We start from the raw sequence: 11,965 nt of genomic DNA, 5'->3' as shown, positions 1-11,965 counted from the left end.
CATTGGTTTTCAGAAATTTTAGTTTCTTTGTACTCTCTCTCTCTCTCTCTCTCTCTCTCTCTCAGTATATCATTATCATCATCCTTTATCATCCATTTTCCTTGCCGGCATGAGTTGGACAGTTTGACTGAAAACTAGTTAGCTGGGGAACTGCACTAGGTTCCAATCTGATTTGGCATGGGTCTTAACATGCAAGTGGCTGATCACTCCAAAGACCTTAACGTAGTTCTCAGAAAGATTCAGTATGACACAGAATGTGACAATGTTGGTCTTTTGAAATACAAGTACTACTCATTTTTACCAGCTGAGTGGACTGGAATCTAAGTCCTGTGTGCTCTTAGTGCTTATTGTTTCTGCACATCTACCACATACAAAGACAACTTTATCTGTTAATCTATCTGTGATTCCACTGTACCTCTTATATGTCCATAGTTTACACTGGGTACAGTGAGTGGAATTTCTTCCAACTCCTTTCCTACATATTGAGCGGGTCTATTTACCAGATGGAAAGAGAGTTTTATCTTCTTTCTTACTAACAACTTTGGTCATTGCTAGATTTAAAAAAATTTTTTTTAATGTTTTCAAAAAAATCAAAAGCTAAAGTTGAAGTAGAAAATTAAATAAAAAACATGAGAATACATACAAATCATTTATTGAAACATATAAGCTAATAAACTTTTAATAATATTTTTTTAGTGTTACATTGTTTTTTGAGTTAACTCGCATATCTTGGAACCAATTATCCACATAAGTTGACGTAGGCAAGTACTATGAAGTAGATTGTCCAAGATTGGAGAGTGGGAAGTAAGCCAAGTGCATGAAGTGGAAATGTGAGGAAGAGAAGAAATGTAGAGATGTAGTTTGGTTTGTCGTGATAGAGTGTTTGAGAAATTTTCTTAAGTGTGGGTGGAACACACAGCGCTTCTAGATGCAGAAGAATTTTAACTTGCACATAACAAATAGCCATCAGATGCAGAAGAATTTTAGCTTTATCATCAGATGCAGAAGAATTTTAGTTTGGACATAACAAATAACAAGACTATCTGAAATCATAATCATCACCATCTTCCTTCTCATCATCATTGTTTTAATGCTTGCATGGCTCAAACAGAGTTCGCTGAGGCAGATTTTCTACAGCTGGATACCCTTCCTGTTATTAATCCTCACCTATTTCCAAGCAAGGTGATATTTTTCTGTATCCAGACATGTTTATACAGAATGCTGGAAATGAATGGCACTGCTTATATGACAGTAATACACATCTTATGCAAGATCAAGAGGAGACACACACACACACACACACACACATATATATATATATATATATATATATATATATATGGGAGAACGTACGAAAAAAAACAACAGACGAGGACAGGTGGTGTAAACAACAAAAGGATGTATTAGGTTGACGCTCGGGAATAGAGAAAGTCTTTAACATTTCGAGCTACACTCTTCAACAGAAAGAATATGGAGAAAGCAAGGAGAAAAACACAGAGAAAAAAAAATTGAATGGTGTTTGGTCAACGATCTATCATTGCTTATATATATATATACACATACATATATAACAGGCTTTTTTTGGCTTCCATCTACTAAATCCACTCATGGTTCAAAGTTATAATAAAAGATGCTTGCCTAAAGTGCCACACAGTGGGACTGAACCTGAAAGTCATGTGGTTGGGAAGCAAACTTCTTAATGACACAGCCATGCAAGTGTCAGTAAAATCTGACATTGGATTGATATCCAAATATACTCTTCAGTCCTACAGGAAAAAGTGAACTTAGCACTGAAAGCTAACTAAACACTTGTTTTCTATGCTATGCTTCTGCTTCTTATACCAATGTGTTGTACCTAACACAATACTGACAACTAAGTGGACACAATGATGTGATGATAGTAACATTTTGGCTGGCAGTGAGAAACCCTACGTTCATCAGGGATCTAACCACTCCCTTACATCAAAAGACTGGCTGTTGTGGATGTTTGGAGAAACAACAAACTACATGAATGAATTTGAGATGTTTATTATTATCATCTAATTGTATTTCACTTGTGGCTTGTTGGGATTGTTTTCAGTGAGCCAGTCAGCAAGCCAAGTCTGAAATCATAAATCAATAAAAGATTAGTATAACATATTGATTGTTTCATTATTATTTTAATAAGCAAAAATGGTAAAGCATGGTACTAACAATGTTCATTTCACTTAATAAATACCATTGTTGTTATGATGATGATGGAGGAGGAAGTGGAGGGAAGTTGTGGAAGAGGGAGACCCAGGAAGACATGGGACAAAGTACTGAAGGCCAATCTCAAAATGCTGAGCCTTACAAAAGAGGTGACAGAGGATCAAGATATATGGCACATTGCAGTACTCAAGAAGACCCGCCCACCACAAAAGAATTGAAATCCTAAAACTAAGATGCCACATGAAGAGCATTGGTGTTATGTAAACTTCAGCCCATTGGAAACAGGATGTTGCATCAGAAAGTGCCTCTGGTCATAAGAAACTATGCCCCTGAAACAACCATAGATAGAACACCCTACTATTTTGGGGTCCTATTTTATTTATGTTTTTTCTTAACCTTGATATCTGGTGTTATTTCTATCTTATATCCTATATGCATAAGTGATTTTTAGATAATTTAAGCAGTTTGCCATTTTAAAAGTCAACGTTTTTATTCCTATATTTATCAACCCCTCATTCATTTTGCACCTCCTATATTTATTAGGCATAACTCCTTACATGTAAATTTTATTTATAGGTAATTTTATATGTATTTTTGTATATTTTTATATTTCTTCTATATCTATATGTATTTTTGGTTTTATTCTTTCTACCCTTGGAGAATCTTTACTCCTGTACATGCATGATTTATGTTGATATGCATAAATATATATGATTCAACTACTTTGAATATCTTCATTTATGCATTCAAGAATCTGAATAACTGCCTATCATTTGCATTTTCAATTTTCTCTACTCTGTATTTTTTCACATTGGCTCTCTATGAGTACTCCGTAAATAGGCCATACTTTTTAAAACATAATATTATATATACGGATATATATATATATGTGATGGGCTTCTTCCAGTTTCCGTCTACCAAATCCACTCATAAGGCTTTGGTCAGCCTGAGGCTATAGTAGAAGACACTTACCTAAGGTGCCAAGCAGTGGGACTGAACCAAGAAGTTGGGAAGCAAGCATCTTAAGAATGTATGTATTATTAAGTGAAAAGAAAGAATGAAATGAAATAAGCTACTTACTATAGGATCCACGTGTTTCACCTTACACAATTGTGTCAGTCCTTTTAATAAGGTTGGGTTTATAAATTTTGACATATAATTATCCATTGCTCCAGGAGACAGCAAATTGTCAGGAATGCCTGTAGAAAAATTCTCATATTTATAACAGTCAGCCTAAACGATGTGGAAATCTCTTTAGAATGGTGAGATAAAATAAGAACATCTCACCATAATACATTAAATTCTATTTTATACTTCATACTGTTAAGCATGGCATAAAACAGAACAAACAAAAACAATATGAGAAATCCCTAATGATATAAAATTAACATCGTTAAAATCAATCATATGTAACATTTATATAATGTTGGTGTATACATATCTGTTTATCTGATATCCAAAAATAAAAATGGAAAAAGAGGAACAAATAAAGAAAGAAAAAAGGAAAAGAAATATAAACAGTAACAGTACAAAAATTGGGAAAAAATGGTTAGATGGAGTTGTAATAGAGAGGGAGTGAGAGAGATACTAAGAAAGATGAGAATGCACCATTATATATATGAGAATACATTGCATAAGCAGTAACATGGAATAAACATTGTAATGAAGTTTTATGGATTTTAGATAGACAGACTTAATGGGGATATATTGCAGAAAGCCAGACAAATATCTAGTGTGCCCTGCCCATTCTAAAGATGGCAAGTTGTGATTTCTAGTAGGCTGAATGATTATGTACACATGCTTCTATTCACATGTTTACGAAATCAAGATTTGGTGCAAGTTCAATGGGTGGCATTCATACCCCTTAGAATCATACTTCACTCAAAGCAAAAAAAAAAAAAAAAAGAGAGAGAGAGAGAGAGAGAGAGTGCGAGAAAAAAACAAATCCACAAAAAGAAGCAACTTACTATCTGGAAAAAAGAATTTTATTTCTTTCTCGGCACATGTAATGTTCTCACTGCCATGGACAGCATTTTGCATGTCATCAGTGCCATAGACTGCACGGATGCTGGGGAGCAGAATAAAAGGTTATGTGATTATCAACTATCATTCTACACATGAAGAAATTATTCAAAAACAAAAGGAGGTTTGGTGAGGCAATGGCTAAACAACTATGAAATTACACTCATCATCATTTTTTAACAGCCAGGCATGGTGCAGACATGGCTACATGGTAAAAAGTCTGCTTCTCAACCACATGGTTCTGGGTTCAGTCTCACTGTGTGGCACTTTGGGCAAGTATCTTTTACTTAGCCTCAGGCTGACCAAAGCCTTGTGAGTGGATTTGGTAGACAGAAACTAAAAGTACCCTGGTGTGTGTGTGTGTCCCTTCCCCACCACTGCTTGACAACCAACATTGGTGTGTTTACATCCCTGTAACTTAGCAGTTTGGCAAAAGGGACCAATAGAATAAATACCAGGCTTTAAAAAAAAGATAATACTGAGTTCAATTCATTGAACTAAAAGTTTTTCAGGGTGGTACCCTAGCATGGCCGCAATCTAGTGACTGAAACAAATTTTTCAATGCTTGCACAGGTCAGACAGTATTTGGAGGCGAATATTCTACAGCCGGATGCCCTCCCTGTTACCAACCCTCACCTGGTTCCAAAGAAGGTTGTATTTCCCCATGGCAAGACGTATATTTTGTGGAAGACTGGAAACAAACAACATCGCTTGTATGACAGCGATGTTTGTTTACAATCATCACATGATGGCAAATAAGGATATACAAACACACACATATACATATATATACAACTATATGTATATGTGTGTGTGTGTATACATATATAGGCGTAGGAGTGTATACATATATAGGCGTAGGAGTGGCTGTGTGGTAAGTAGCTTGCTTAGCAACCACATGGTCTGGGTTCAGTCCCACTGCGTGGCATCTTGGGCAAGTGTCTTCTATAGCCTCGGGCCGACCAAAGCCTTGTGAGTGGATTTGGTAGACGTAAACTGAAAGAAGCCCGTCGTATATATGTATATATATATATATATATATATATATATATATATATATATATATATATATATATGTGTTTGTGTGTCTGTGTTTGTCCCCCCAACATCGCTTGACAACCGATGCTGGTGTGTTTATGTCCCCGTAACTTAGCAGTTCGGCAATAGAGACCAATAGAATAAGTACTAGGCTTCTAAAGAATAAGTCCTGGGGTCGATTTGCTCGACTAAAGGCGGTGCTCCAGCATGGCCACAGTCAAAAGACTGAAACAAGTAAAAGAGTAAAGAGTATATATATGTGTGTGTATATATACATACATATATATATATATATATATATATATATATATATATATATATATATATATATATATATATACACATCATCATCATCATCATCATATCATCATTTAATCATCTTCCATGCTGGCATGGGTTGGGTGGTTTAACAGGGGCTGGCCAGGTAGAAGACTACACCAAACATCTAGCTGGTTTTTACACCTAGATGCCCTTTCTAAAACCAACCACCCTGTAGAGTGCTTTTCACATGGCACCAGCACAAGTGAGGTCAGTTTTGGCATGGTTTTTACAGCTGGATGCTGTTCCAAATGCCAACCATTTCACAGTGTAGATTGGATGCTGTTCCTTTCCAGTCTCCCACAAAATATGTCTGGCTATGGACAAATATTACCTTACTTGGAAACAGATAAGGGTTGGTTACAAGAAGGACATCAAGCTGTAGAATATCTACCTCCAAATACTGTCTGACCTGTGCAAGCATTGAAAACTGAATCTTTTCTTTTATTTGTTTCAGTCACTAGACTGCAATCATACTGGGGCACCACCCTGAAAATTCCTTGCCTTGCAAGTTACTTGGTGGCTCTGCTGGTGATGGTGCCACATAAATGATGGGCGTCTTTCATTTTCCATCTAGTGAACTCATCCACAAGGCTTTGGTCAGCTTGAGGTTATAATAGAGAACACTTGCCCAAGGAGCTACACAGTGGGACTGAACCCAGAACAACATGATTGGGAAACAAGCTTCTTAACTCCACCACCAATACTTGTTAGAAATAGAAACCAAATCTCCCTCAAATGACATCCTACTATTTTTTTAAATGTGGTCCAAGACACTATATCTAAATAAAGAGAGAAAGATCACAGCTGGAACATTCAGAGCTAACCAGGGACTAAACCACAACACGAAATCATCAACAGAGCTTGTATGTGGTCCCTTAACCTCCCTTAAATCACAGCCTATTGTCTTCAAAAAATCAAGAACACATGAATAAACTATTTCTAGATACACTAAACCTGAATAAAAATGGGATGGTCACAGATGGTTCATCAGCTGAATACTGAAAAGTCAATATAGAACAATGGGTATATACTTCACACCTAGATGGCCAATCAACTCTCAGCCTGCAATTAAATCAATTGTAACAACAACAACAACAACAACAACAACAACAACAGCAGCAGCAGCAAGAGCAACTATGATACTATAATTTCTAGAGCAGTACCTATTGTAAAGAAGAATAGGTTTTTGTAAGGTCTTGCATAAGAGCTGATTTAATTGACAAGGTAAAAATCTGGTGATGGTCTCCCATTAGCAACAATTTGTTGATAAGAAAGGTTTGTGGAAGAGTCCAATAATTTCAATTGTTATGAGAAAGAAATGGTGATAATAATGATATATGTGTGTGTGTGTGTGTATGTATGTGTGTGTGCATGCATGCATGCGTGTGTGTGTCTGTATGTGTGTGTGTGTGAGTCCCATTTTCTCAGCGTTTTTTCTTCACATCTAATGTCTCTTTTCTCATTCACTTCCTCTATCTCACTTTTCTCCATGAACATTATTATTCTTTTTATGGGGATCTCTGTTTTTTTTTTCTTTTTATTAATAAACATATAGGCGCAGGAGTGGCTGTGTGGTAAGTAGCTTGCTTACCAACCACATGGTTCCAGGTTCATTCCCACTGTGTGGCACCTTGGGCAAGTGTCTTCTACTATAGCCTCGGGCCGACCAAAGCCTTGTGAGTGGATTTGGTAGACGGAAACTGAAAGAAGCCCATCGTATATATGTATATATATATATATATATATATATATGTATATGTGTGTATATGTTTGTGTGTCTGTGTTTGTCCTCCCAGCATCGCTTGACAAACGATGCTGGTGTGTTTACGTCACCGTAACTTAGCAGTTCGGCAAAAGACACCGATAGAATAAGTACTAGGCTTCCAAAGAATAAGTCCTGGGGTCGATTTGCTTGACTAAAAGGCGGTGCTCCAGCATGGCCACAGTCAAATGACTGAAACAAGTAAAAGAGTAAAGAGTAAGATTATATTTAAAATAAGAAGCAGAAAAGCATGAATTTCATACATAGTTCATTATTTAATTTTGCTCAACAGTTGTTTCAGCAGCATAAATATCATTAATTTCATAATTATGCAACCAAGACATACAATTAATTTAAATTAAATGAATTTGAAAGCAATTTTTACCTAAAGCATTATGTAGTACTCCTGATGATCTGTGTAAACATTGCTTTTAAATTAATTTAATTTACATAAATTATTTATGTATCTTAATTATGTAATTATGGATTTAATGATGCTCATTGGACACTAAACTCCGCTTGCAAAGACTTGTTGAGGCAAGTGAAATCGAAATCGAACTAAATTCGAGCGAGATCGTCGCCAGTGCCGCTGGACTGGCTCCTCTACAGGTGGCACATAAAATACACCATTTTGAGCGTGGCTGTTGCCAGTACCGCCTAACTGGTCTTCATGCTGGTGGTACGTAAAAGCACCCACTACACTCTCCGAGTGGTTGGCGTTAGGAAGGGTATCCAGCTGTAGAAACTCTGCCAAATCAGATTGGAGCCTGGTGTAGCCATCTGGTTTCACCAGTCCTCAGTCAAATCGTCCAACCCATGCTAGCATGGAAAGCGGACGTTAAACGATGATGATGATGATGATATATGTGAAATTTATGCTTTTCTGCTTTTTATTCTAAATATGTTGCTGTAAAAGATTGTTTTAGCTGATTATATACATAGATAGAAGTTGATTCAACTTTGATTTACTGCAATGTAATAACATTGGAGTTCAACGACATTATTAATTGGGCTCTTAATGACGATGAATTCATTTTTTTTTTCTTATGTATATACTCTCTTGGTACAGATATATTTTAAAGGAATTATGAAGTTTAGAGAACCCAAATTTGAAATAGATGATTCCTTTGAAAGGGTTGAGTCAGGCAAAAAGGAAAATCACACCAAAGAGATGTGGGTGAACTCTGCAGTGCAATTCACAAAAGGAAAGAGTAAGAGCAGATTTCCAGGCAAGCAAAAATGATGACATTTTCAGAAAATTGACTGAGCCACCATGAAATGTGACTTTCTTGTCAAAATCCAACAACAAATGATAATAAGATTAATAATAATAATAATCCTTTCTATTATAGGCACAAGGCCTGAAATTTTGGGGGAGGGGTAAGTCAATTACATCGAACCCAGTGCTTGACTGACACTTATTTCTTTGACTCCAAAGGGATGAAAGGCAAAGTCAACCTTGGTGGAATTTGAACTTAGAACATAAAGATGGACAAAATGCTACTTAGCATTTTGCCCAGCATGCTAATGATTGTGCCAGTAACAACAAAATAACCATGGGTATAGAAAATGAAGAAAGTGAAGATAGGGTCAAAAGCGTGACTCACATGGTTAGTGCTTGTGAAAGTCTTGTGCAGAAAGAGTACAAGCGTAGACATGACAAGTTAGCCTAAAACCTCCGCTGACCACTATGTTGTAAGTATGAACATGAGGTTACAGGTGCTTGGTACCAACATACACCAGGAAAGGTAATAGACAAAAAGGGGAAGACAAAGATCCTCTGGGACTTTAACTACCAGACAGACAAGATATTAGAGCACCAAAGGCCGAATATAGTAACCTTTAGGAGGGACAAACAAGAGTAATACATGTGCTTGGTGTACCCTTATCAGATGGGTAGTCATGATGGGTAAATGGGCTTCGTATGTTTTACCCCAGTGTCACTTTGATGGCATGCTTTGCTCTCTCACTCAATAATAATAATAATAATAATGATAATGATAATAATAATAATGATAATGATAATAATAATTTGTTTTATTGACCACAAGGGCCCAAAACATTTAAGACAATATTAAATGATGAAATACATGAAAGAATAATAATAATAGTTTCTACCTATCTGGATAGGTTTCTCGTGCAACGAATGTATTTGTAGGCCCCATCAGCTCCTCCCAAGTAGTTAAAGCATTGTCCCTTGCTATTATAAGGCAGATAATGGGTCCCTGGCTCATATATTCCACCAGTTTGGTGAAGAACATCTTACCAAAATGTTCACTATAGAAGTCACTGGCTTGTTCTGGTGTCATGTGAACACGGCGTCTCTGAAAGAAATAAGTTGAGATAATAGTCTCTGATTTAGGCACATGGCCTGCAATTTTGAAAGGAGAAGATTAGTCAATTCTACTAACATCAGTATATGACGGCTACTTTACTTTACTGACACCAAAGGGAAGGCATGTAGCTTAGTGGTTATGGTAATTGGCTCATGATTGTGAGTTTGATTCCCAGACATGCTGTGTCTGTGAGCAGGATACTTTATTTTACGTTGCTCCAGTCCACTCAGCTTGCAAAAATGAGTTGTACCCGTAACTCAAAGGACTGGCCTAGTCACATTCTGTATCACGCTGAATCTCCCTAAGATCTACGTTAAGAGTAAGTGTGTCTGTAGAGTGCTCAGCCACTTGCACACTGATTTTATGAGCTGGCTGTTTTGTGGATCGGATCAACTGGAACTCTTGTCATCATAACTGACAAAGTGCCAGTTAAGGGAAGAAAGACAAAGCTGACCTCAGTAGGATTTGAAATACTGCAAAGGATTTTTTTGGACACTGCAGTAGTTTTGCTAGTTTGCCACATTAGTTAACGTTGATATGGCTTATTCTTGAGCAGGTAGTTGGTGATATATGTACGTTGGGTGGGCAGTGAGTAGCATTTCCTTTAATAAGTTAATCAGGAGATGAGAGGAGAGGCAGTACCATGCTCTATAACTAGTACTACTACCTCTCTCTCACTCAGGTGACACTGATGCTGCTGCAGCTTAAAATATGCATCTAAAGATCAATGTGTGTAAAAAAATCATAGATAGGAAGAGAACCAGAGTTGTGATCCAAGCTTTCCAACAATCAAGTGGTGGTGTTAAACTTGAGGGTTATTTATATGTTAAAGAGGAGGTTGCATGTTGATAAAATTCATTATCATCCTCATTGTCATCTTTTAATATATGTCTTACATGCTGGCATGGGTTGGACGTTTTGACAGGCTCCAGTATCTGCTTTGACATGTTTTCTATAGCTGCATACCCTTCCTAATGCCAACCACTTTACAAGAGTGTATTGCATGCTTTTTCATGGCACCAGTACTAGTGAAGTCGCCATGTGACTTACAAAACTATGATCCATTTTGACAGACTGGGGCTGCAGTAGAGAGGGAAACAGCTTTGTGCTAGGTAATGAGGGGTTCAGAAGAGCTAAATGGCTTGACATACCCATTTCTTCTTGATTTGTCACTTCCTCTCTCAGGCCTTGAATTAATTACTTTGTGACTCTATAAGGATCGTCAAAATTCTGAGGCTTTCTACCACATCCTGACTGAAACTATTAAAACTACTGCTACCACCACTATCATCACCATTGTCTTCTTATTTCTCCATCATTGACAACATCACAATCAATACCATAACATGAGTTAATAATGGAGCTTCTACATAGTCATTCAACCTACATGAATCAGATGGTAAATCTCTTTTTAAAATGTATCCTACTGTCCAAAACAATTCCAGTGGCACCCTCAATAATATAGTACTGGTTGTATAAAAAAGACAAGATGGTCTTGCTTGAAATGCCTTTGACATGGAAACTTGGGGAGCCTGCAAGTGATCGCTCGACCTGCAAAAAATCGTAGTCAAATCTTTAAATCTAAACTCTACCACCTTTAATAAAGAGAAGTAGGGGCGGACCCAGGTGGAGGGCCGTGGGGCACGTGTCCTCCTCAAGAAAAGAAGTGCGTTCTTTTCTCCTGGAATTTTATTCCTTCTGACCTTGTGCTCTCACTTCGAAAAATTCCTAGGATCGCGCATGAGAAGGATACTTTAAACAAGATGGTCCACGATATAAAAACAACGGATAGTCAAGGCTAAAATGTCTTAAATTATAGATCTGTTGGATAAGGGCTGACCTAGAATATTTACTGAAAAACTCCACCACCAATACCATCACCACCAAACAATGAAGTGGTTGGTAACCAAAAACAGAAGGAAGAGACTATCAACATATATGTGCAACATTTGAGGTACTTACATTGATAATAGTGAAACCTGTTCGTAGAATAATATCTTCTATAACATCAGCGTATTTCACAGCTTCTGGTTTAATAATAGCTAAAGTTTTATCAACAAATGAATTGGGATGGCATCTATTTAATTTTTCAGACATTGTTGAAGTTTTATTTCAGTTATGGCTCTATATATTCAATAATCTCTCTCTCTCTCTCTCAAACTATCCCTATCTTTTCTCTATATTTTTCTTTTTCATTAAATTACTCAACACTCGCTCTCTTATTTTCTTTCTCCTTTTCACTCTCTCCCCCTATTCCCCTCCCTCTCTTTCAAACCTTTTGTCTTTGTCTCTCTTT

The 11,965-nt window shown here is 36.9% G+C and overlaps 2 protein-coding genes across 3 annotated transcripts in view; one reads left to right on the top strand and one right to left on the bottom strand.

The window, feature by feature from the left end:
* Positions 1-2,012: 2,012 nt before the first annotated feature.
* On the bottom strand, positions 2,013-11,903 carry LOC106881108 (nucleoside diphosphate kinase 5). The gene is made up of 5 exons (XM_014931345.3): positions 11,632-11,903; positions 9,452-9,657; positions 4,158-4,258; positions 3,271-3,389; positions 2,013-2,102 (listed from the first exon to the last, which is right to left on the bottom strand). The coding sequence occupies exons 1-5, from the start codon at positions 11,764-11,766 to the stop codon at positions 2,040-2,042; spliced, it is 624 nt and encodes a 207-aa protein (XP_014786831.1). The 5' UTR covers positions 11,767-11,903; the 3' UTR covers positions 2,013-2,039.
* LOC106881107 (uncharacterized) overlaps positions 11,292-11,965 on the top strand; it is a 28,495-nt gene continuing 27,821 nt past the window's right edge. The window contains exon 1 of one of the 2 annotated variants that reach the window (XM_089352091.1): positions 11,292-11,623. The gene's annotated coding sequence lies outside the window, so the exon portion shown is untranslated. The remainder of the gene's footprint in view (positions 11,624-11,965) is intronic. The other variant, XM_014931344.3, reaches the window with a different exon arrangement.

This window comes from Octopus bimaculoides, chromosome 5 (assembly GCF_046866305.1).
Source record: "Octopus bimaculoides isolate indiv1 chromosome 5, ASM4686630v1, whole genome shotgun sequence".
NCBI classification, from domain to species: domain Eukaryota; kingdom Metazoa; phylum Mollusca; class Cephalopoda; order Octopoda; family Octopodidae; genus Octopus; species Octopus bimaculoides.
Note: the sequence above shows the minus strand (reverse complement) of the source record. Positions and strands in the feature narration are given on the sequence as shown.

What these genes read in the sequence shown, in the direction of transcription:
- LOC106881108 (XM_014931345.3), bottom strand. Translation starts at nt 11,766, where the DNA reads ATGTCTGAAAAATTAAATAGATGCCATCCCAATTCATTTGTTGATAAA. An exon ending in CAGGTTTCACTATTATCAAT is followed by an intron (nt 9,658 to 11,631) that starts GTAAGTACCTCA and finishes TATTTCTTTCAG; the next exon opens with AGACGCCGTGTTCACATGAC. An exon ending in TGAAACACGTGGATCCTATA is followed by an intron (nt 2,103 to 3,270) that starts GTAAGTAGCTTA and finishes TTATGATTTCAG; the next exon opens with ACTTGGCTTGCTGACTGGCT.